The sequence below is a fragment of the Triturus cristatus genome, chromosome 2_1 (assembly GCF_964204655.1).
Source record: "Triturus cristatus chromosome 2_1, aTriCri1.1, whole genome shotgun sequence".
Taxonomy (NCBI): domain Eukaryota; kingdom Metazoa; phylum Chordata; class Amphibia; order Caudata; family Salamandridae; genus Triturus; species Triturus cristatus.
Window position 1 is genome coordinate 594,924,828 of NC_140581.1, and position 26,175 is coordinate 594,951,002.

The 26,175-nt window shown below is 44.1% G+C and overlaps 1 protein-coding gene across 2 annotated transcripts in view; it reads right to left on the reverse strand.

The window, feature by feature from the left end:
* Window positions 1-26,175, reverse strand: part of ELL2 (elongation factor for RNA polymerase II 2) — a 269,731-nt gene that overhangs the window by 141,540 nt on the left and 102,016 nt on the right. The window contains exons 1-2 of one of the 2 annotated variants that reach the window (XM_085632503.1): window positions 2,395-2,622; window positions 2,096-2,217 (exon numbers count right to left, since the gene is read on the reverse strand). In XM_085632503.1, coding sequence (XP_085488629.1) covers window positions 2,096-2,214 — 119 coding nt within the window. In that variant the 5' untranslated portion in view covers window positions 2,215-2,217; window positions 2,395-2,622. Of the gene's footprint in view, window positions 1-2,095; window positions 2,218-2,394; window positions 2,623-26,175 lie in introns of those variants that run through there. The other variant, XM_085632502.1, reaches the window with a different exon arrangement.

Below are 26,175 nucleotides of genomic sequence, written 5' to 3' on the forward strand. Positions count from 1 at the left end.
CTGCAAGTGAACCACAGATTAACCAACAAATTGTCACATAAATGACCGAAGGGGCTAAAGCCTGGGGAGTGTAAGACCAAGAACCAGTACGAACTTCTTCCAGGGGGGCCAAATGGAACCAGGAGACCCCCCCCCCCCCCCCACTACCACCCTCCCCCACAGCAGGCTTGTTAGTCAATGGGGCATCACCATCAGAGGCAGTATGAAGATTGTGAACCTCAAACCCTACCGGGCCACCAGAGCCTCCTCCACACCGGGCCCCTCTACTCCACGGTTGCAGTCTCTTCCCCTTTGCGGGAACCTCCTGGTCTAAGGTAGAAGTCTGCTCCACGTGTCACTATCCTCCAGATAAGGCCAGTCTACCGCCCACTCCCAGGCAGCCTAGGGCATGTAAAAAAAAAAAAAAAAAAAAAATGCACACACCACAGGGATTTGCCCCCGAACAGCACCTTCAGTCGGGCAGGAAAAAGCAACAAGTACTGGATGCCCAGGGCTCGAAGCCTTGGAAGGAGCAGCTTTGTTGCTGTAGTTTGAGGGTGTAGTCAGAAAATATGATTTGCAGTGCAATGGATCTTTCGCACAGGAAGCTTGCAATGTGGCATGTTCTGCATTATTCAATACGCGGCCAATTATGGGCTTTGCCAGAGACCCAGGAAGAGGTGTGGTATTCAGGGACCTGCGGGCACGTTCCAACTATGAAGGAGGCAGAGACCGACTCTGGAGATAACCACAAATGGAGCCAGGCTGCAACGAAAGCTGTATGGTTCAGCTCTTGCAGAGTTCCCACCACTTGAATGTTGTTGCACCTGGAGAGCCCTGCGCATCTTCCACTTGCGCCACCAAGCGTGCCACTGTGAAGCGCAGAGATGTCACCTCTAATGGACAGGTCTGTAAGGAGTCTTCTGCTTCAGATATCCAACCCTCCATAGCCGTGACCCTCTCCACCGTATTGCAGGGATCTTCCACATAAACTAGAGATCGGCCCGAAGTTCACCACTTTTTCCCTCAAAGGAGGATCGGAGGTCCTAGATGGCCTGTAGGATACGGGACACCTCAGCATACAATACTTCAGTCTCATACGAGTCCACTGAAAGATTCACAACGGGCATAGAAAAAATAATGTTTCTACAGTGTCATTTCCTTTCAAGAAAGGCCGTGCACTAGATGTGGACTGGACTGTATTGTATTCTGGATAGAATAAACCACCTACCTTACTTAAACTGAACAAAGCTCTCAAAAGGGACACAAGATGCCTCAATTATTCCGAAACAAGTCGCCGAGCATCTCCGGTGGGACTAAATAGAAATGCATTTAGAGCACTAGCTGAATCCAAACACTAGTTTATCAAAATATCAGGTGGGACTTAAGTATGGGGAAATTGTTTCTTTGAAACTAAACAACAAACTATTGAAATGTACCAGTGAGGAGGCAGAGTTCTGAGGCCTCTGGTCAAAGGAGATCTGACAATGTGCATGCAGGATTGAAATGAGGGGATGCGTGTGATGATGATATTGGCAGAACTACACATGTATTATTTAGGGCTTTTAAGAAAGTGATCGAAAACCCTGCTACCCAATGGTAGTATATTAAATGGGGTGAAGACAAAAAGGATAATCATGGGTGAGAACTATTTTTCACGTTACTTTATACAGTAGTTAGTATTATTTAATGTTTTATTTTCGATTGCTATAGAAAACATGTCTACACCAAATCTATATGGCTTAGATATGCCGTTTTACTGTTTGTTTTATAAACCTGCAGCACTGCAACTACATTAGCGATTGTATTCTATACTGTTAGCTGACGTTAACATAACGGTCATCTGTTGCTAGCCTCGGAAAGTTTGAACGGGTTTGAAAAAAGTGACAGGTGCCATGGTTCCCTCTTCAGTTCATGTACGTTTAATCCGTGCAGTAAAACAGTACTCAGAGCTATGAACAAGTCTACGCAGCATACTTTACATTTTAACTGCACGAACCAAAGATGACAAGCTACCACTGTGTGGTTTAAAACGGAAATAACGCAGAGATTGTACGTTTTAATGTAAACCACGACGTATACAAGGTAATGGGACGAAAATATCTATGCCACCTACCTAGAGACAGTTTGTTGGACGCAGTCGAAACTTCCCTGAGGGTTATCTTTGCCAACATTTGATACGTAGAAATTGAAGTTGTGGACTTCCGTAGTGCAATCGCTTTTTGGGATTTTCATGCGCTAAAAGAAGAAAAAAAAACGAGGTTTAAATTAAGGCCACATATGCTAAACACAACTTTACTCACATTTTCAGATTAAATTCTTAAAGCTGGCGCGCTACAAATCACTGAATATGTTAAAACAAAGCGTTGTAGCTGTGCGGAGTTACAGCGCGAGGACTTGAAAGCAGCACTGTACTTTGCCCACGGGTCTAATTACGGCCGTCCGGGTATTCCTTCGCCCCTCCCCCGCCGCGGACCTGCAGGTCAGCTAGCAACCTTCAGAGGAAAGCAAATACACTTTCAGCATTCAGCACGCTCGGGGAGTGGGGGAGCGGAGGCACGGCAGCAGGACGGCACACAGTCCGCCCTGCAGCCAGTATAAAGACTCCTTTATGCTAACTGCGACTAATATCGGCTTCGGTGTGTGCAAGGAAGGGGAGGGCGGAGTTTAGACTGGTCTTCCACAGAGCTTGACGAGAAAAAAACACAGCCGCAGGAATTTGCGCTAGTCTGAACATCAGCCAAAAGGCAAAAAATATAGTATTCTGTCCCAAGTTCTGACAGTAAATTATTCACCACATGCCTGATTCCGGATTTTAAAGTATGTCCTTTCTGTAAACTAAGTTGGTACTTCCGCGGTGAAAGACTCAGGGTGCGAAGCATTCAACGGAATCACAGCGTCTCCAAACAATTATGAAAAACAAATTGAGGGCAAACCTGTTCTCCTAGATTCAGCTTGCTCAGAGTAGCATGTAAAGCATCGGGGGAGAAACTTTTCAGAAGGAATTAAATTACGAGGGTGGGCGCAAACGAGCAACACAAACATGGACAAGTAACCAATTCCTAGTGGAGGCTAAATGAGAATATACTTTGGTCACTTATTAATTGTAAAACAGAGTGCACGGGGAGAAAGCACTAGATAAACCTCTCTAAGAAACCATTCCAAGTTAACTTTAACTACTTAACACATCGTAATTTTCCATGAAATCATACGTTCAAAAACTCCATTAGCAGACCCAAAGGCTAATTTGAAAACATATGGTTTAACAAAACTTGGAATCTAAGTGGGTGGCTGGTATCAGGTTCATGAATTAAAAGCTCTATTTCCTTTCTACAACACGTTTATTAAACGTGTCCTTTGTTTTGTAGTAATCAAAGAAGATTTAAGCGGCGCACCGAGACAAACATGCAAATTATTGCTGCAGCATAAGATAGTGAAGATAAAGTAACACACAACTCAACGGTCTGACAGCCTACAGAGAAGGTGAAATGCATGTTGTCTTCATCGGACTGCTCTTCATTTACAAGCCCACCCGACATGCATGGTTGTGCAAGCAGGGCTTTAAGTGGGGGAAAAAAACTGGGGGTGCTCTAAAAGGGGCGGGTCAAACCTCAAAGGGGTGTGGCCTAAGTAGGGGCGTGGTCTAAATAGAGATAACTAGTGTAGCAGTCCCCCCTGCTCTGACAAGCCCTCAGCTCTAGGACTCCTCAGAGAACAACTGCAGTATACACAAACAGACATGACACAATATATTCCGCCTAACCTCAATGCAGGCAGAATTGTGACACAGGTTGTCGAAGAACATTTACTTCAGTACAGCCTGGTGTACACCTCGAATCACATCTACCACAACCCAGCTGGGCCTGTAAACACGGATTAGAGCACTCCCTACTTTACTCGCCATGCAGAATCAACATAAAAACTATGCTTATTTATTTACATCAGTACTATTACATTATCATTCTTTTATTGATAACGATGAAAACAAAATTGCAATAAAAATAACTTTTTATTGCAATTTTGTTTATCGTTATCAACAAATATTATTTGCAATGATGATAATATTAATAATAGCAGTGGTAATGGAACAATAATAATTAAAATAAGCAGGTTAGGCAATATTTACTTTATAAAATCCGATATACTGCGTTCTTATGTGATCCGTACCACCGTTTCTCTTCCCCATAATCACCTAATTAAGAAACTTGATAATCGCCTCGCACTATTCGTTTTTCATAATAGTATAATTGAAGCTGGACTGTGACGTGCACCCGGAGGAGCCCCAGTGGGCTGCCCGCTGCCTGCTTTCTCTCCCCCACAGGGCCGGCGCTAGGCATGGGAAGTGTGGGCAGCTGCCCAGGGCCTCGCACTCAGCCTACCAGCATGGGGCCCGCACTGATCGTGTGCCCTGTTTCCCTGTCTCCTTCCAATTAGGGTCCATGGGAGAGGTCCCCGGGGTCCCCTCCCTGGGCCTCTCAGGGATGTTGTCTGGAGACCTAGGGGAGGGAGACGCTTCCTTTTGTCCCAATTGCAAGGTGACCATTCATAGACACTGCGGGAGGCCCATTGTACAGGATGTTAGCGCCCCCACAGTGTTAACTCTCAGCCCACAAGCAATTCTTACACCCATCAGGCTGAAGAAGTGAGAATAGCTTGTGGGCTGAAAGTTAAAACTGTGGGGGCACTAAACTACTGTACAATGGGCCTCCCGCAGTGTCTCTGAATGGTTTCCTTGCAAAGGGTCACTTAAGGGGCCTCGCACATTCCCTTTTGGCCCAGGGCCCCGCAAATCATAGAACCGGCCCTGTCCCAAGTGCACGCGGGATCAATTAAGACGCACCGCACATGCAAGCTGCAACCGTATTGTGGATTCTTGAGAAAGCTGTCATGATAAAAAGAGTTTGCACCAGCTAGCTAATAGCCACGTATATATATATATTTTTTAAAACGTCGACGTAGTCTTATTTTTGCACAGATGGTACGTCTGGTGGACGCACAAGTGATGGCTGGGGTGGGGGGGCTACAATGGTCTGTTCGCTGCGTTAAGATTCACCAGCTAGTGCGTCGTCCTCCTGACAGGAGAAAACCATGTTGTAGCGGAAATACTCTGATGTTAGCTACAAACCCGGACTCCTGGGGCGAGAAGCGGGGCCAGGGGCTGGGAGCGTTTCATTCATACCCTCCGACGCCGTGCCTGTCAGTGAAGCTGCGGAGACTCCAACCCTAACCTGACCGGGAACCAACCGAATCCTGCCTTTCAGGCCAAGTTCTCCTATGCGAGAGACAACAAACTGCAGCGGCTGCCGAATCACAGGTGTCATGTTGTTATCTTATGCAGGGGCTGCCACGCTGCAAGTAATACCAAAACACAGACCCTAAGCAACTCGGCAAGAGGTTTCACATCACAGCCGAGATCAAAAAGCCGATAAGGCACATCGATGTGCATGCTCTCACTGCGGTCCAAGAAAAAAAAAAAAAGAACGGACTACCTCTGCGAGGCCCAAAAATAGAGCCCGATAGAGACCCGTTTCGAGGCCCCCTGAAAATAACTGCCGGTGCTCAGACCCGGCCCACTTAAAGCCCTGTGTGCAAGTATTTGCATTTCGCCGTGCTCTTACAACTTTTCTACAGCAATGGTCATTCCCTGTGCAGCGGAAAACGGGCCTAGTGATGGGAGAGGTCCGCTGCATCTCAACTATGGCTGTTTAATACTACCCAAGAGGCCCATGTGCACCATGCCTAAGCCCGCGCGAGGCCACCGTTCCCCGCATGGCAAGAGCAGATACACTGAGCCAAGTACCTTCCAGCGGTTCAAAGTTCAGCGCTCCTTCCAGATGGAAAGGGGACTCTGACTGGCAGACTTCTCCAGTCCACTGCAACCCACCGAGGGAATACATAGCGCAGGTGAATTTAAATACATAAACAGAGCAAAGTTTGTGGGTGAAACACCCTCCCCAGGGGTAACATGCACTGCCAAAACCAGTGAGCCAGGCGTTGGTAGACAATTTCTTGCTTTGTTGTTAATTTTTTTTTCCCCAAGGGTTTTGCAAAACTGTATTGCCAGTGGGCCGTCAACTAACTACTATATTAACACAAAAAAAGTTTTGCTCTGAAAAAACACATTTGACTACATTATTCCCTGACACTGGCGGTAACTTTGTGTTTTCATGTGCTCCTCTTGAAAGGGGACCAAGTGCTCATGCTGGAGGGGACCAAGAAAAACGTAAATTACGTACTAATTTATTTATTTACACAATTTGTAGAGCGCACAAATACCCTTGGGTGTCTCGGCGCTGCGGTCGGTATAGAAGATCGAGCCAGGAGTAGACCAACGGATGAACAGGGCGGTTTGAAAGTTCCTCCAAGCATATTAAACATAAAAAAATGATAACACCTAACAGCCTTTGCTAATGCTAGACATAAAAAAACAAAATCGAAATCAAGGCTTTTGTAAAAATCTTTTATCTAAACACACCCCTGAAAAATCTTTAAAAAAAAAAACCACAAACAAAACCCTCCGCTTCTTTTCTTGACGCGGAGTTAACGGAAGGGTGGCCAAGACACGGATGATTTTTTGATCTTTGCCCAGATCTACATGGCCTGTGACACCAAAGAGCTTTCTTTAGGTAGAGCGTGCCTCCAGGAAGTTCAAACCTAGTTCGTAGCATAGCCAGGAAGAAAAGGCTGCTGAGACCAGAGAACGCAAAAGACATACAATTGATGGACGGAATGTGGAACAAATCAAAACATTCACCTCCAGTCAAGAGATCTGGGTTAAATCCACCATTATTTTGCTCACCATGCCATCCCAGTTTAGACCTGGCCATATGCAAATCAGTCTTGACCCTGTGCCTCATGGGAACAGTCCAGCCCAAACTGCCAAGCCTGGTCCTCCCTGGACTGGAAACAAGCATCCTAGGACCGGTTTTGGGGTTTCACCCCTCTTCAGCCAGGATAGCTTGATTCCAGTGGCACAGTGAGCCCAGGACCCACATCTGGGCATACCTGGCACACTTAGGGCGAGAAACCAAAAGACATACAATTAATTGATGGACGGAATGCAGAACAAATCAAAACATTTTGACTGGGGGAGAATGTTTGCATTGTCAGCATTCTGTCCATTTGTTTGCTGTAACACTTTTCGCCCTAAGTGGGATGGGTATGCCCAGACGTGGGTCCCTTGCTCACTGTGCCACTGGATTCAAGCTAGCCTGGCTGAATAAGGGTGGCATACCCTGAAACTGGTCCTAAGATGCTTGTTTCCGGTCCAGAGAGGACCTGGCCTGGCAGTTCGGTCTCGACTGTTCATATGAGGCACAGGGTCCCGACTGATTTGCATATGGCTGGGAACAAACTGGGGTGGCGTAGTGGGCAAAAGAATGATGGATTTAACCCAGATCTTTTGACTGGGGGAGAATGTTTGCATGGTCAGCATTCTGTTCATTTGTTTGCGGAGACCAGAGAACAGCAGGTACGTTAACCTTCCAGCATCGCCCAACAGGCATTCATTCCCCTGACCCCCCCTCCTCCTCCTCACCCACCACCCCACCCAAATCATCATTCCCCCTGCCCCTCCCTTCAGAGTGAATCTCTTTCGGTTGCTCCTTCCGTCACTTGTTTTCATCCCCCACCTGGCTAGTGTCCTCCTACTCTCTTCCCCAGTTATCCAGTAGCAGTTTCATGCCTTCTCCTAGTCACTTCTTTATCACAACACCCCCCCCCCCCCCCCAAAAAAAAAACTCCTCCCTTCCCAGTGGCACCTGAAACCGACTCCTCCCATCAACTCTTTTCCAATGGCCCCCCCAACCTTTGCAGTCGACCTCCTGCAATCCCCTCCAGGCCTCTTGTACCCTCTTCTACTAGCCTCTGACAACTAAGCAGCATGATGTGGCAGCATGGTGCCACAGGGAGCTAGTACCATAGTTCCCTCGATGCCCTCCAGCAACTTCCATTACGACGTGGGGAGGATGCCGCAGTAACTTCTCTCCAAAACTTGCTATGTCACGCTGATAAGAGACAGGTCTGGCTAGTGCAAAACAGCACAGATTTTGAACTGAAATCTGCACTATGGCACCAGACATCACTATTCCCAGCTTAAACTTTATGAGCGGTGCTGGTTTACAGTTCACAGTTCTAAAACTGCCACAGTAATTTTGTGACAGGTAATTAAATAAACAGCAAGTTTTGTTTTTTGGCTGCTCCTCCCCCCCCCCCCCCCCCCCCCCCCCCCCCCCCCATAGCAAAACTTCACAAAACAGACCGTGATATCCTATGGGGTGGGTAGAGTTTGCATGAGGCAAAATATGTCACTTTTAAAGCCACAAAAATAGTTCTGGGGGAGGCCAGTACATAGTTACATGGGGTGAGTTTGGGATAAAACAAGGTAGTTAGGCATGGATTGCACTAAAAGCAGTTACCACCTGATTTCATGCATCAGTGGCTGTTCCTTGGATGGAAGTCCTAGAACCTCTCTAAGCACATTTCTCAGTCAATGATTAATTTTTAAAATCATTGTGTCCTTTTCCACAGAGGGAGTTCAGACTGCTTCATTTTAGAAAGGAAAGATGTAAAATAAAATGTTTAAAGCATGCGAACAAGCCTCAAACAAAAATTGCAAAAGCTGGCTACAAATGTCCTTGATAAGAGAACTGAGAAACAGAGAGGCACAGTAACAAACACATCTCAGTCAGTGACACAAATGATCAAGCTCTGAAGAGTACAAGCAAAGGTCAGTTCTCTTGAAATTCATAACTGTGTTCATAGGTATACCAAATATGTGGAAATATTTTTACATTTTTGGCAGGAAAAAAAAGAACCACATCTGCGGTAATTAGCTAATACATTTTCATTAAAATTCACTAAACGTTAAACTAACGAGGAACGTACACAAACCTACACTTGTGCAGTTTAAACATTCTTTAATGTTTAGAAAACAAGCACATTGAAATAACTCAAATCTACTACTCGGGTGAACATATCCTTTCAGCTATGACACTGGATGTGAAAGTCTCAATCTCCCACACATTCACCAGCTCATAAATCCCTTTCCTGCCCAATCCCAAGCTATCTGTACCTTTGCAGACATTTGCTTAGGTCATCCTTGGAATGTTTGAGTGCCTAAGAGCACATAACTGATTACTACAATCCGTTACATAGTACAAAGTCTTTGAGTGACTAGGGCTGGGTGGCTTCCCTGCAAAGTTTCACTGCACAGCTCCATGTTTCTAAACCCAACCTGGACCTCAGCCGGTCGGCTATCAAAAGTTACCCAGACCGTGCTTCCAGTGTTAAGCCTTTGTCCAGGGGCATCTCCTCCATTGGGGCAGGTCCTCCATTGGGGCAGAGGAGCGTCGCCCCACTGCTTTCTCAGTGCGATAAGCAGAAACATAAAACGGTAAAACTACCATTTTATGTTTCTGCTTCTTGCACTGTGAGAAAGCAGAAGTGTTTGGTTGAGGGCAGGCGGGTCTGCTCGAAAGCAGGGGAGGAGGGGCTAGCCCAATGTGGTGGGCCCGACTGTTTGGTCGGCCCTCTGGGGCCGACCAAACCAGTCATGTGCACTTTCCCTTTCCTCTATGTAGGCTGCATGCAGCCTACATAGAAAAAATGGCCTCCCATAGGCGCCCGGCTGGGCACCGTCCCCACCAATCACAACACTGCCATTGCAGTGTTGTGGTTGGCTTAGGGGAGGGGAGGCTACTTGCTTCCTGTTCCTTACCGCAGGACTCTGCCAGGAGCTGCGATGGCACAGGACCCAGAAAGGTAAGTTTTCTTTGTTATTGTGTATTGTTTTGTGGTTCAAATCACCAAAAATGGTGAGGCCAGGGTCGCTGGTTTCCAGTAATGACTCACTGAGGGGTCCCTTGATTCCAATACCCACTCAGTGATTGTCGTCCGGTTCCAGTTATGATTAAGTGGCGGGTCCACACAAGTCAAAACGTTCTGAACCAATGATCTAGAGCATACCATCCGCTCATTTTTTTTGTTCAAATTTCTTTATTAGGTGTTCCTCCATATCAGCAGACACCATACAATAATCAGCATCAATCACTTCCATCTCAGCCAAGGTGGAGCACGGTTTTGTAACAATACAAATCAGGAATTAGACCACAGGTCTCGTCCGCGGAGGAGCCCTCCCTTTCAATGTTCCTTTTCATTTTTATGAACGTTGTCAAACTTAAACTGCAACTTAACACCCCTGACTCACCCCCCCGAACCCCTTTCCGTCCCTACCCTCTTCCCTCCACCCCCCCCCCACCCCCTCCTGCCGGGTCTGGGTAACTAGGTCTGTGCTTCGTGTCGTCTATACTGGGTCCCCTTGTGTCTGCCCCCTGGAACCTGGGGCCGTCCGCCCTGCAGCAGGCGTCTGCCCCGAACTTGCTTGTGTGGATTATGCGGTGTGTCCCGCTATTTCTTGGATCATTACTCCCCACGCCAGTAGCACTTCCCGCATATGCACTTATTCCGCTAGTGCCCACTCCCTCAAATCTGTTCTCCACTTCGCCACTAGGGACCCCTGTTGGGTTAGCCAATGGATCGCGATACGCCTTTTGGCTATAACGAGGCCCAGAACCAGGAACCGCCTACTTGTCTTGCGCCTAGGATGCCATCCGCTCATTTATGTATGATATTTCACTGAGTATTCCACTGTTATGCAGGACAGCGGAACAAAATGATTTAAGACCAATGTTTTACAGCAAAATATTCAGCAAAATGTAGGTTGCTGCATACTTGTTTATACAGTTAGAACAGTCACTGAACGGCTTAAATAGTTATGACAAACATGGTTAACAAGTATTGGAAAAGTCAGTAGGTCCAGCATTGGCCACCAAGCTGATGGCATTGTCAAGGCTCGTTTTGCCATGGCTTTTGCCAAACTTTTTTGAATTTGAACAGAATGGCTACTTCATGTTAAACAAAACGAAATCTCAGTGTAATCAACTCGTATTTTGTTTTCTGCTATGTTTATTACCGTCGTGTCGTGTGACGCATTCTTTCCTTAAAATGACCCAACCGAGTAAATTGGTCATGTGACCAAGACCCCGTGTGTGGTCCCAACTCGTTTTTTTCCCGATTAAAACAATACCTTTGCAACTGATAATCGGAGTGGCTCATGATTTTCCACCAGACGGGCGGAAGCTCTGTATACTTGAATATATATCATGTTTAAATTATCAAAACCGTTGCGGACCCCTTGGCAGAAGTCATTAATCCCAGGTTGAAAACCGCCGATGTAAAGGATTACAACATAATTTGCCTTGAAACTATGTTACCCAACGAAAAAAAAATGTTCACAATTGAAAGCAGCATCAAATGGCTCACCGGTTTAAGTGTCACACAAGCTGTTCTCTGTTGTACAAGTGTACCAGAGCAGGTCATACGTAGAAAGCACCTTCGCCTCTGAAACCACACGATTAACCATGCGTAGTCGGGGTTTCCTAAAATCTAAAACTGAAAAACGTACATAAAATGCAGGTGGAAGTTTCGTTCTCCGGTTGAACTGAAAAAACGTACGAGGAAGGCTATCTGGTAAGACCCTTAAAGAACACTGCCGATTACCAGAGCAACACTCTTGACCGAAAAACAGAGACCAAGAGACAAAGTGTGGGCGAATGCAGCTTCGAGTCTAAAAATTCAGTCGTTTGTGTACGTTAAAATTTCAAAATTAATAGGAAAGCTAACAGTTTAGATGGCCTTTATGTGGTCATAAAACGTGCGAAAGATTTTCAAAACACGATTCAGAGACCGTAATTAAGTTATTCAGGTCAGAAGAAAGAGGCCCAACTGCGAATCGCAAGGGCAGCCTCCTGGCAGTTTTCCTAACCCTGCGACCAAGATCTCTTCTGAAAAGGGATAACTGGCACTAATCAGCACACATATAGTAACATGGATATTTCGTTTCCAAATCTGATTTGTCCCTAAAGTGCAAAAACTCTAATTACTTAGGTAAATCGACACTCCATTCAGTCTAAGTGGCCGTTTATCAGATTATAATGTGGTTACCCAAAGATGGGCCCCACTAACCCACGGTTGCCCTAGATGTGCAACGGCGTCTGCAAATCTCTCATTAAGCGTACAACTGTGCACCAATATTAGCATATTGGGGTGAAAGCTTTCGCCATCTTGCTTTAATGATTGGCTCCAAGCTAACCACCTACTCATTAATAGCTTTGCTAGGCTAGGTTAAACCACTGGAGGCTGGAGTGCGTAGTTTTTCTGCTATCAGCTTGCTCCTTGCTAAACAAGTCTCTAAACACTGGGGTAGCCCCACAACCCCAACAATTAAGGCCTGGATGAGAGATTTAATATACTGTGACACCAATCGCGACACCTATGCTTCCTTGCAACCACTTACCTCCAGGCCCAAAAACATCTGGCAGCCACTTCGCTCTTACTTACACCTGCACCCGGAGGAGACAGAGTGAATATAAGCTTGTTTGTTTCACTGTGCTGTCCCATATGCATACAGATTGATATGCGATGCCTTCTTGTTATTTTCCAAATGTGGGGTTTATACTACACGATGTGATGCTTTTTTGCTTGGTTATACACTTCCCCCTCAAGCCATGCTTCTTGACATACCCTTCCCCCCGGACTATAATTGAACAGTGCCTATATTGACTATGCTTCGATTCCCACTTCAAATGATGCTTTATTATAGCTCTAATGTGTCATCCGGAATATCCCTGAGAGATTATTTTCTGAACTGTTATTTTTATTTGCTTTTTTTGTTGAACATTCAATAAACTGAAAAAACTGAAAAAAAATAAACGCATGTTATTACCCAGTCTACTGCCGACAGACACCAACCCACTCGGGTATTACTCAAACCAAATACTGTTTCAAATAAATGCCACAAATTCAATTACCTTTTAAATACAGTTTATCTAAATTTTTTTTTTTTTTTTTTTTTTTAAATCTCAAAAGATCAAAGATAAATATTTAATGGTTATATGGGCTGGCCAGTTTTTGCTGTGGATAGCTCCTACTTCCTTTTAGAGACGTTCCTTGTGCGTTGCCAAGCGAAGGAGATCAGCTACAGAGAAAAAAAAAAGCTTGCCAGTCTGTCCTGTAGCAGAAGGCCAATGACTTTCTGCAACACTTAACCCCGAAATTCTATAACAAAGGGCGTAAAATATGCTTTGAGGAGGCTATAGTTTTAGTGTACATAAGCAGCAACTTGCTGTCTCCAGGTCTCCCTGTGCACATGTAGACAAACCGCTACCCTCTTACATACCCCTCTAACTCGAGTCTAAAGCTCATGTGGATAAGAAGCACTCTACATTTTAGACACATGCAATGACGCGTCTCTAGCACAAACAAACCAATATAAGGCTCCAAGCCATTTTGGGAATATATTAGCAAATACCTTGGCAGTGGTAAGCCTTCTCTTACAGTGTGCAGGTAGGTTACTTTACATCTGCCATTAGTTCGCTGTGATGCTTGCAGCACTTTTAAAATTCAATTGATTCAGGTTATCCCATAGTTCAGAAAAGTTTAATGCTCTTTCAACATAGTTTACCCTGCTGTGCCCGTAGAGTCATACAATGACTTTAAATCAAAATTACCAAAAGGGTGTGTATAGCTGGTCCAGAGCAGGATTGGCCAGAGGTGGATCACATGTTCAATCTGAACTCAATTTGGAACCTTGGGGCCTTCAGTGGGGATTTCTCAAGCACTGATTTTCTATCTTGTTTATCTTAGGCATTTTCAAATAGCCCCTAAATCTTTCCACATATGTCTCTGCTGCAACTGCCTTAATTCTACAGACCTCTAGGATGGCCTTAAACAAATCCCCTCCCTCCCCCACACGCTGTGCTTGCAGTGAAGCATGGCTCCCACATACTGATCGAGTAGCCAAGCCATTTTATCCTTCTGCTGGGCCCATGAAAGCTTAGTGTCAAACCTCATACATAGTCAAATGAGCTCTCTCATTCAAAATCATGAATTTGATTTTGCTTGCGGTTATCATGGGCTGCTTTTCCAAGCAATAAGAGTCTAGCACACTGGTGCATTGAAAGTTTGGTTAACATTAGAAGCACTTCATCATTGGCAAGTAATACACATTACAACATAGCTCATAGTGTTAGCACTGCCAAGTTCATGTACTTTCTGTATCATTTATATACAAATTAAATAGGAGTGGGGCTAAGACATTCATGTGGAACTCTGACATAGATTGCAAAGTTAGTAATGCATTCCCATATTTGGCACTTGCTGAGGTTTACTGATGTAGCCGATCAAGGCTTTGAGAATGCAAAAATAGCAAGGTGATTGAGGGAATGCTTGAATTATTCTCAGCAAGTGGCAATAGCACAGGCCGCATCCCACGCCATTTGTTGCCCACCATACCACCTCAATTTTGACTCAGCCATGTGCAAATGAGCCTTGACCCTGCTTCATAGGAAACAGTTCAGCCCTAATTGCCAGGCCAGGTTCTCCCTGAACGGGAGTACAAGCAACCTTCGACCAGTTCTGTCCTAGTTAGGGCTGTTCAGCCAGGTATAGCTGGGTTCCAGTGGCACAGAGGGCCCAGACCCTCATCTGGGGATACAGACGTAATGACATGGTGAGCAAAATAACAATGGATTGGGATGTGGCACAAGAAAATTAAGAGGGGGCAAACTTAATTTAAGCATTCCGTACCTTATGCCCAGACGTGGGTCCTGTACACACTGTCACCGGAAACAATCTGTATTCGGCCGATGAATCCATAACTAGGTCAAAACCAGTCCTGCGTTGCTTGCGTTCCGGTTCAGGGAGGGCCAGGCTTGGCAATTTAGGCTGGACTTTTCCCAATTGGAACAGATTAAAGACTGATTTGCAAATAGCTGGGCCCATACTGAGGTGACATGGTGGGAGAAATAATGGCTTGGGATGCGGCTCAGAGCATTTGCCAATGGCTTAGATTAATTCAAGCATTCCACCCATCACTTTTTGCATTTTTTAGTAAGGTTTTGAGAAGTCACTGCAGAAGAGTTAAAATAATAAAGCGAAAAGTCTTACAAATATTTGTTATTTTTGTTTTTAAATGCATCCCATTTCTATTTAAAGAAAAGGAACTGCATTAAAAAAAATAGCTTTATTCAGAAGCCATTACAGACATGGTAGACTGCTTACCCTAACAGGCCACCAACCTTTTGATGGAAGTGAATCGTAGTGGATCGCAATTTACAACCTACATCATTAATATTCATGAAGTAGGTTGCATTGCAACCCACTAAGATTCTGTATTATACAACCAACCTATCAGTACATAGGTTGGTTTGCAAAATACCACGCTGGCCGTAACAATACTAGCCGCATATTACTATAATCTTTTGTACATTTGGCACCATTTTCCAAAACATTCCAGTCCCACAGTGGCGTAAATACAGAATAGTGTCTGCTTTGCTCAAGAACCTACAATAGGCCTATAGTGCAATACATTCGCAAAATGCAGACACTCAGTGCTTTCAGCACATAGTACAGACAGACATGCCACCATCGGTTAACTTCAGACAGTCGAGGTTTAGGGGCAAATCATTTTGTGCACATGTAACCTAGGTTATATGTTTTTACGCAGCACTAACCTCAATGGTACAACCAACCCATACTACATGTAGGAAGCCTGAGGGCAGCAAATTTGACTGAGGCTTTTGAGGGATATAAGGCTAGATTGCATGCAGCTCTCTTCTGGTGGTCTGTTCCGGGTGTCTAAGGTTAGTTAGGTGGCAAAATGATCAAACTGTCCCATGTAGAAACTGAAGAAGCAAGACATTCTAAATCTCCATCCAGAATTGTGGCTGCTGGAAATCATTATCACGCAGCACTTTATGCCACTGCTAACATCTCCTTTGGCACCCTCTTGGTTTAGGTCAAAGCCTACCAGAAAGCACAGCTGTCTCGTTGCTAAAGACGTCATTCTTAAGGCTGACCTAAGAATGCATTCCTCCTATTGCTAACCAATGGCTTTGCGGTTTGTAACTCACATTTAACTGCTTTCTATTGGTTAGTCTCATTTGTTTTAGGTTGCTCCATTGGAGCATAGCCTGTTTGCTGTATTCTTCCACGAGCGCTCACTTTCTGTGAACAGGCCTTTAAATATGGTTCTTATTTTCTCACATTTGCTGTGTAGTCAAAGACATAGGTCAAATGTCAGGCTCTTGTCTTCAGAGGGAACTTGAGAGGATTTATCTGACAATCCGGGGGTGTGAAAGGAAAGGTTTTTTCCTCGCATGCAATAAAATGTAACTAACTGAATCGTGCATATATTTCATAATTAGCAAAGCACTATTTTTGTAGTTCGGAAGTATGCTGAAGATTTGTTTAGTATGATCAAAGCAGATCAATACACTAGGTGATGCCATTTCCACACATTGAGCTCTGTGTAGTGTTGTCGATAAAACTGTATATCTGCAAATGTGATGACGATTTCAATTGAGAATGTGTTGTCTGCTACTCCACGTGTGCAACACTGCTCATATATTGGCAATGCAGATAGCTCTTGCATAGGAAAGGCCCATTGGCTTGGACAATGCTCCTTTTACTATGCAACTCAAATCATTAATATTTACTATAAACATCAGCATCTACCAACCCCCTTTTCATCGAACTCCCCAAAATTCCAACTTCACTTCAATGTGCTGCCAGTCTGGCAGCTTGAAACAGATTGGCAAACGGGCACAGCGAATTCCCCCTAAACACCAAAATTAACTTCAAAATGTCAGTCGTTCATGTGTACTTGGTAAGAAAACATCTGAATGAAAGAGACAACATTTACCCTCCATACTTCTAGCCTCAACTCCCCTCAATCTGTTCATGTTCTGCCCTCCTATCGCCATGATCAACACCTACCTTGTTTCCATACTCCACTCTACTGCCATGAACTTAATGGTAAAGTTTAAGTGGGTGCTAAAATGGCCTGGTGAGAACTTATTTGGGGACCAGGATAGTGCGGTTATAGCTGATCAGATTGCTCCTTACACCTATTCGCAAGGAGGGAAGGAACCTGAATAAGGTAGGCAGATCATGACAGTGAAATACCATAGCCATTACCAACAGGCCAATAATATTAAGCTGAGCTAAAGCCACGAGGGTTGTGAATGGAGAGTCTGGCCACACAGACAAAGAGTAGAGCAAAGATAAATCCAACACTAGAAAGGAGTTAGCGGTGTTCATCATGGGAGATGATCATCATGATGGGGGGGGGCGGGAGGGAGGGAATGTAAAAGTATAGAGCTGAGCACCAATACGGAAAGGGAAGAGCGGTGGTTATAGAAGGGAGGGTGTTGGATTAAGGTAGGGAGAGTAGAGTGAGTCCCAGGGTTAGCCTGCTTCCAAGTTAGAGCACAATCACCTTTAGAAAGTGCAGTTTCAGGCAAATAAATACATATTATTGACAGCGTAATGTGGGCTGACAAGGTCTAATGTGGCTTCTGCTCAAATGGGCTATAAGAGTTATCATGCACAATGCAAAAATAAGTAAGTTTTAGGAGCAACCACCAAACCCTCAAATGTTGCAAACTTGTGGTCATCTGGTGCTAGAATATGGGAAAGATCCCAACTGATCATCATATCAATGTCTTCCTCTTCAAGTCTTAACTACATCGCCTATCAATTGAGAAAGTCAGTTCTCCAGAAAATTTGAGAACAGAAATTTGAAATCTTATGTGGCGTTCTTGCCAACATTTTAAACAAGTTGGCTAGCTTAGGAAGCAAGAAAGGAATTTGATGGGATTGGGCCTCTTCAACGCTCTGATGGGGTCGATGCTATGGGCTTCACTCAGATAGTGGCAGGCTTTACATTATCAGATATGTAAAAGTGTTACTTATGCCATCAGCACAAATAACCATTGAAACATAGTAAAGACAGTAACCAGACTGCAGAGTAAGGTCTATTTGAGACCCAAATGACAAGCTACTCCCCAAAGCAGGCACTGGCTTAAGCAGAGTTAATAACTGCCCACTAAAACATATGCTGTAGCCACAAGCCAAACATATGTACATTCCATAGGGGTTTGTACATCAACTTGCAAGACAAACTCAACTACTAGTCCCCTGCCTCAATAGATTCCATCCACAGGGAAACTCTACACTCATTGGCCAAGTACACCTCCACTCCTGCTTGAGGCCCCACCATGTGCAAAGTCCAAGACACGATCTGCATCACAGCACTAGGAGACCAAGTAAATTATGAGCGTGGTAAAGGCATCCTTTTTCGCCTGATAACACCAGTATCAGTCAAAAAATGGAGGTGAACTGACTAGCACTGGGCCCTGCTAACCAGGCACAGGGCCAGTGCTCTGATTAATAAGGTATATGGCTAATTAGGTGTAATTGCAATTGGCACCGACAACCTACCTGCAACTCCCTAGTATATGGTAGGGGATTTAGGTTTAGAAGCACAGCATATTTGATGCACTTAAGTTTGCACAGCTGTGTTGCCTACTCTCAGTTTAAAAGTCAACACTGCTTTGCAAGCTGCTTTTAAACTGAAAGCATATGCAAATTCTACTTAGGATTTAAAGTTACTTCCAAAGTATGACCCTACCTTATTTTTTAAATACAAGTCATCCCCAAAGTCTTCCCTAGGGTCCCTCAGGGTAGGATGCCATGTGAAAATAAGCAGGGACGTTTTAAAATAGGTTTTAAATGCCCTGGTGAGTGAAAAACTAAAAATTCAGTCTCTCCTCCCCACTGTATCATTTAAGCCCCATGGGCTAACATGGGTATACTGTAATACAGTGCAACTGTTGATAGGAGTGAGCCAAAATAATATTTCAAGGACTTAAAATATTGATAATGATAAATCCAACAGCTTGTCACTATTGATTTTATCATAACTAATACCTTAGAGAAGTTATAGAACTTTCTTTTCTCTGAGCCAAAATCCAGCCTTCTAGCAGCCTCTCCCGATTGGCCAGCCCTCATTAGGCTTGGCAAAAAAGCTTTGAGGAAGTGATAAGTGGCCTGCATCGAGACAGGTTATCTGGTGGGGAGAACAGGCCAGGAAGGGGTCTGGGTACACAAACTGTTCTTCAAAGAGAGCAGGACAGTAAGGAATGCTACCCTCCTCTTCCTGTACCGCCCCTGCCAGATGGAAGCCCCAGGAATGGAATCTGAAGAAGTTTGAGGGGGACAAGTTAAAAAGTCATGCTTTTGGGTGGCCTCCTGTACCCCATAGGTCAGGGGTGCCCTCCCTACTTGTCGCTCCAGCACACCGGATAAATATGGAAGAGCTCCATAGCAACTCAGAACTGCTGTCTGAAACTAGGAGGCGAAAAACTGTCCTGCTGTAACCCTGGCCTGCACCAGGAGGACTGCACTCTGAATGACTGCACCTGGTGCACAATAAGGAACACCAAAGGAAATGATGGACGGAGTGTTGAACATTGCAAGCACTCACCCCCAGTCAACTGATCTGGGTTTAATCCATCACCGTTCTTTAGCCCACTCTGCCACCCCAGTTCAGACATGGCCATATGCAAATCAGTCTGACCCTGTGCCTCATGGGAACAGTCCAGCCCGAACTGCCAAGCCATGTCTTCCCTGGACCGGAAACAAGCTTCCTAGGACCGGTTACTGGCATTTCAGCCGTCTTCAGCCAGGCTTGCTTGAATCCAATGGCAAAGTGAGCAAGGGACTCACGTCTGAGCATACCCTGCCAACTTATGGCGAACAAAGCAAAACCAAAGGAAATGATGGACGGAGTGTTGAACATTGCAAGCACTCACCCCCAGTCAACTGATCTGGTTTAATCCATCACCGTTCTTTAGCCCACTCTGCCACCCCAGTTCAGACATGGCCATATGCAAATCAGTCTGACCCTGTGCCTCATGGGAACAGTCCAGCCCGAACTGCCAAGCCATGTCTTCCCTGGACCGGAAACAAGCTTCCTAGGACCGGTTACTGGCATTTCAGCCGTCTTCAGCCAGGCTTGCTTGAATCCAATGGCAAAGTGAGCAAGGGACTCACGTCTGAGCATACCCTGCCAACTTATTGCTCACTTTGCCACTGGATTCAAGCAAGCCTGGCTGAAGACGGCTGAAATGCCAGAAACTGGTCCTAGGAAGCTTGTTTCCGGTCCAGGAAAGACATGGCTTGGCAGTTTGGGCTGGACTGTTCCCATGAGGCACAGGGTCAGACTGATTTGCATATGGCCCTGTCTGAACTGGGGTGGCAGAGTGGGCTAAAGAATGGTGATGGATTAAACCCAGATCAGTTGACTGGGGGTGAGTGCTTGCAATGTTCAACACTCCGTCCATCATTTCCTTTGGTTTTTGCACAATAAGGAACTACAGCGCTAAGGTCCTTGCCTTGCTTCAAAAAGAGGAGTAGACTCCTCGAAAGCAACAGGTTAGAAGAGCTCCACCTGCATCATCTCCACCACAAAAAACCCAGCTGCCCACCTTCCGCTGGATTTTAAAAGATTTGGCCAACTGGATTGTGGGAACTGTAGTCCTAACTTCTGAGGAGCAACTCTGAGACCTTGGATTTTATTGGCGGACACTTTGAACCTTCAAAAGCCTACAACAACAAACAACCCAAATACCGCAGCAACAATCAAATTCCACGTACCCAAAAGAAACCTCTGATCTACCAACCTCACACTGGCCGAAACCCCATGCATCCACAGAGCCAGAGCAGGCGGAAGATCCTTCTTTCACATTGCAGCCAAGACCTGGAACGAGCTACTGGCAGACATCACACATGCCCCCTCCCTAAACACCTACAGGAAGACCCTCAAGACCTGGCTGTTCGGCTAAACAGATCTACAAACAAAATTCCCTGATTGATTGAAAGGAACTTCAGGAAGGACCTCCTGAAGTCTGGAGCACTTTTTTGTGAAAAAACTCCATAAGGTGACCGACTCGACAGAGTGAAGCAGACTACCTCAAACCATGACCCGGCCTGGTTTTCAGGTTCGTCCCACTAAAAGCTCCAGAGATGAAGACTTAAAGGAGTTGACCGGGGGCTCCCACTGCATCAAGCATAGAAGCCGCAGCGAACCAACCTGCTGGAAAGGCCCGCTCAATGTCAAGATAAAATCATCCAGAAAAGTTTAAGTGAGAAGGTAAAATTGTGACTGTATCCGACCAGGACTCCATGAGGGTCTGCCTCAAACTTTGGCCTTGTCCCAGTCAAGCGTGACCAGATGTCACAATCGGCGCTTCTGGTTTAAAAGCACTAGAAAGTGCTTATTCTTTCAAAGTTTATATCCCCTGTTCGCTACATCTGATTTTTGTTGTTTGTTGTAATTTTAAAGAAAAATATTTCCTATTGTTATAAATTGGGATTTTTATTGTGTGTTGAGTCTTACTTAAAGAATTGGTGTTTTTAAATACTTTACACACCTGTCTCCTCAGTTTAACCGGTATGCTCGTTACCAATTACCAAGGGTTGAGCAAGGTAATTTATTGAGACCTTGTCTGGGCCTTATATTGAGCTTATGGCCTTATTGCTAGTGGTAGATGCATATCTACCTCTACTAATAATCCACCTTGCAACGAGCGCGCAGTACACAAAAAACTGCAAACCAGAAAAATTAAATCACGGCAGATTGTTGCAATCTAACTGGTCCCCTTACTCCAATCCAGTGATCTTTTAGCTACTTATGGTGGGGATGTGGAATTCCTATAGCCCGACGCCCAGGACATATTGTTTGGGGGTCAAGGGCAATACATTTTCCTGTGCATTTTGTCCTTGGCACAAGTAGGCCCAACCCCCTGAAGTACAAACCCTCTGGCTGCCAGTTTGCAGTATCACATTATGGATCAGGGAAGGGTATTGTCTGCAGTTAAGGTAATATTTGTGTCCATATGTTAATGCTGTTCAAACTTTTATTTATGGTTCATTAATTGAAAGCCTTTATTAATAGGGTTGCGCTCCAAGTAAATGTTGTAAGCTCTGACTGCACTGCTGACAGTGGTTCCAGTATAAAAACGTGTACACTTTTTCAAAGTTTATCAATGTGAGGCTATGTATAATGCTCCCAGAATGCTCTGATTTGATGCAAATATTTGCAGAAACTTGAAAGCAAGATTGAGGATTCTTTACTTAAAAAAATAAAATAAAAAATAAAGGAAAGCAGGAAAAAAACATTGCTAAACCACTAACATTTTAGGTACCATTTCTTTGCAGCATCATTTAGTAACGTGGTGATGCATGCTAGTATTTCCCAAAAATATGCATAATGGAAAATCAGTGTAATCAGTTTCAATAAGATGATCAAATAAATAAATAAGCATTGGCAAAGCGAGTAGGTCTGAAATTGGTGGTCAGCGTTTTAGTTTTGTCAATGTGGGACTTGTTTTGGAATAGTTTTTGTAAAACCTTATTGGAGAGGGAGCTGCCAGTCCCTTATTAATACAACAAACATTGGCAAAAGCAAAAGTTGTTTTTGGTCTCAAAGCACACTGCCACATTTACTGGCACAAACAAAAATACTTTGAGAGAGAGAGAACGAGAGAGAGAGAGAGAACGAGAGAGAGAGAGAGAGAGAGAGAGAGAACGAGAGAGAGAGAGAGAGAGAACGAGAGAGAGAGAGAGAGAACGAGAGAGAGAGAGAACGAGAGAATTTTATTAAACTCAAAAGGTCACAGTCAATGCCAGACTAAATAAGGGGCCCAATTATTAAAGAGTCTAAAAAGTGCATCCATGTTATATGTCCTTGCATTAAGTGCAGCTATTCTGCTTTTGTGAAATCCCAAGAATTTACAGAAGTAGGTCAAGAAATAGTACTCCTAGAAAATATTTGTGAACTGCATTTTAGCATGAGCACATATGCATGTGTAGATTTTCTCATGCGAATATCTGAGTGTTTTCAAGTTCACTTTCCCTCCAACCACTTTCTTCCCAACTCTGGAAGAAGGTTTCCGCCTGCCATTGTCAGGAATAAATTGCCAACCTCTCTCAGTATGGGAACAGATTAGAGAAGAGTTGTTGAAAACCCTTAAAACATGCAAGTTAGAAGGTTTGCACAGACTCAAAAGGGCATTCTAACCCTGGAACTATTGCTTACCACTACCTTTAGCCCCAGTATGCAGATCTGCAGAAACGTGGCAACATAAGGGGATTTCAAGTATTCAAACACTACTATGGTAGGAGCCCTAGCCTAACCAGAGAGGCTATATCAAAGCTCGTATATAATGAGATTGGTGCCATAATTTATCGCCGCACTACATGGCACTAAAGGGACAAGTAGATTTATGAAGCAACCTGCCCCATGGACAAGTAGATATGTTATTAAATTCCCCACACCTGTTAAGGAACAACTGTATCCATTCATCGTAATGGCAAATTGATTTGGCCTGTATACACCATCATAGTTATCCTTTTTCACAGTAATACATTTTCACTATACTAAATTTATGCCATTTTATAATGCAGCAATTCAACTTCACCTGAACATTACCCAATACGATTGACTTATGTACAGTGCTCACACTTCTGTCACCATTTCATTCACTTTACAAAAACCATACAAATATATGAGCCCATACTATATTAGCCCATCAGGCCAACAAAAGCCACTACATCTTGCGATCTGGACTGTACAGCCTCCTCAACTAGTATTATTATCTTACGTTCTATACTATCCATCTGTGTGATAATGGTCACTTAGCTACCTATTTTACCTCACAGGTTACATGGTGAATTATAGAGCGCTCGTTCACCAACAGGTCTCTTGGTGCTATGGGGGCACAGAGAAGGATTGAATGAAGAAAAGAACAGAAAAAAGCAAGCAAGGAAACAGCTAGTTGTATGCCAGGGTAAACAGCCATGTTATAGGTAGCTTCCTGAACCGCACGTAATCAGTCTCACGCCTAATAGAGGTAGGCAGTGAGTTCCAAAGCTTAGGGCCCAGAAAGGAGAACCGTGTCCCACCAATGTGTTTGCGTCTGATTCTGGGCACTGTCAAAAGATAGATGAATTGATCTTAGAGCACACTGCTTACTAATACACGAGGAAATGAACCTAGGGCCTGTTTCTTGAATGGCTTTGAAAAGGATAGAGCCAGTTTTAAACATTGCACGCTGCTCCACTGGGAGCCAGTGGAGATCTTTAAGCAGCGGAGTGATGTGGCATCTTCTATCCTTAAGATAGATGATTCTTGCTGCTTGGTTTTGAATTATCTGAAGAAGATGCCTCAAATATAATGGTATCCCAAGTTAGAGGGCATTTCCGTAATCGATTTTTGAGAGAACAAGGGCAATCACAATTTGAAGACTGGCCTCTTTACTAAAGAACTGTCTAATCTTACGCAATTTGCAGAGTTGGATGAAGCAGGCAGAAGTGACTTAACTAATTTGGGCACTCAGAGCGGTCTGAATCAATATGGAGACCCAGGCTCTTGATCACAGGTTTAGAAATTGGGGCCCCACCTAGCTCTGGGGGCCAGTAAGAGGGTGTCCAATGACCCAGTTTGTTGCTAGGAATGATCTCCGTTGTTTCAGAATTGAGTTTCAATTGGTTCTTGTCCATCCAAGTTTTTATATGCATCATGGTGCTCCTGACAATCATTAGATTCAGTAGTGTTCTCCAGAGTGAAAATTAGCTGCATGTCATCAGCATAGTTGAAGATTTTGAATTATGCAAACTTGCCTGTGCTCCGGTGCTTTAGAGGCTCATGCAAAATGCTGAAAGTAGACACCACCTCCCCCAACACACTTCAGTAACAAAACTAGGTACTACAATCCCGGCCACATCCCTTGCACCACTAAACAAATCAGCATACAATGCTGAAAGATGTAAACTGAATACTATTTAGCCAAAGTCTAGGACTATCCGCTTTGGACCATTCCAGTAACCTCATCTACCCAAAGAGTGCAACAGCCATCGATCATTTAAGCGCTATGTAAACACTTCATAATTATACAAACTGATGAATGTGGATGATACTTGTGTAGCACGAAAGCAATTCCTTACAATACTATTAGAAACAAATCCTTTGTGTACTCAATGGTCCATGCGGAAAGCATGCAAATTGGCTTTCACAATGGGCGTATGGCCCTAGATATGCTCTAACTTCATATTTTTATTATTTAACTGCTTGGTTATCTCACAAGCATTTTTAAGTAGCAATATGCACGTTTAAAGGGCAAGTCTACTCAAGTGACTACTTGGGTAACTTTTTTCTCTTCAAAAGAATTAAATCCACTTTCAGATGAATAGTACACCAAGGACAGAGTTTGTACCCGTGTTTAGCTGCACAAGTCTCAAATACTTGCATTGAAAGATAAGGTTTTATAACCTACGAATGTTTGTTTTTCCTAGCTTTATCGGGAATGCCTATAAAGGGTTAAAGCATATTTGCACAAAGAGGATTAAAGATGTATACACAGTTTTCAGTACATGAAAAACATGTAGGAAAGGGTGGATGGAGCCTGCAGCAACCATTGGCCAAGTGAACTACTAAACAAAAGGCATCAAGACATTAACTATTAAAGTCAAATCAAAAGGCTAAAAGTCAAATCATACAAACGCATTCAAAACCAAACAAATCCACTGCAAAGAAATCTCCAATAGCACTTGATCAAAAAACAATCTGCTGGATGCTACATGAAAAAAAAAAAAATAGTGTTGACATCATACAGCAACCTAGAAAACAATCAACCGATTTCAATTGGTGATCATACTGTGTCAATTGAACTAAAGATAGTATGCAAGCTGAATTCAAACAGCTGAGTCCTGGAGTCCACACTGAACATACACTACCAAATACGTGGGAGAAAGAAGTGGATACAGCAAGAGCTAAATCATGATCCAGCGAATAATCTAGAGTTTTAGGCACATGGCAATAGGAACGATTACAGCAGAGAACACTGCAAGATACGGAGGTTAAACATGCAATAAAGGGTTTGCGGGGAAAAATGCTCGATCCACATTGGTTATAATTTATTCCACAATGGATTTGGGCTGAAATAATTTCTTAACATTAAAGTAAACTAGCATTATTGCATGCACCAAAAAAATATGAAAACACCAGTTACGCCACACAACCCTCTGATTAACTCAACAAAACCATTAACATTTACATAATTTTATCAGTCTGGCTTGGTGTACAAGTTACTTACCTTCGGTAACAATGTATCTGGTAGAGACTATTCTAGCTGCAGATTCCTTAACGTAGAATTATCCCCAGGCGTGAGACTGGACCCGGAAAACTTTCTTGCACAGCATCTCTGCGCGCCGGGGGGGCTGCACCATGCGACT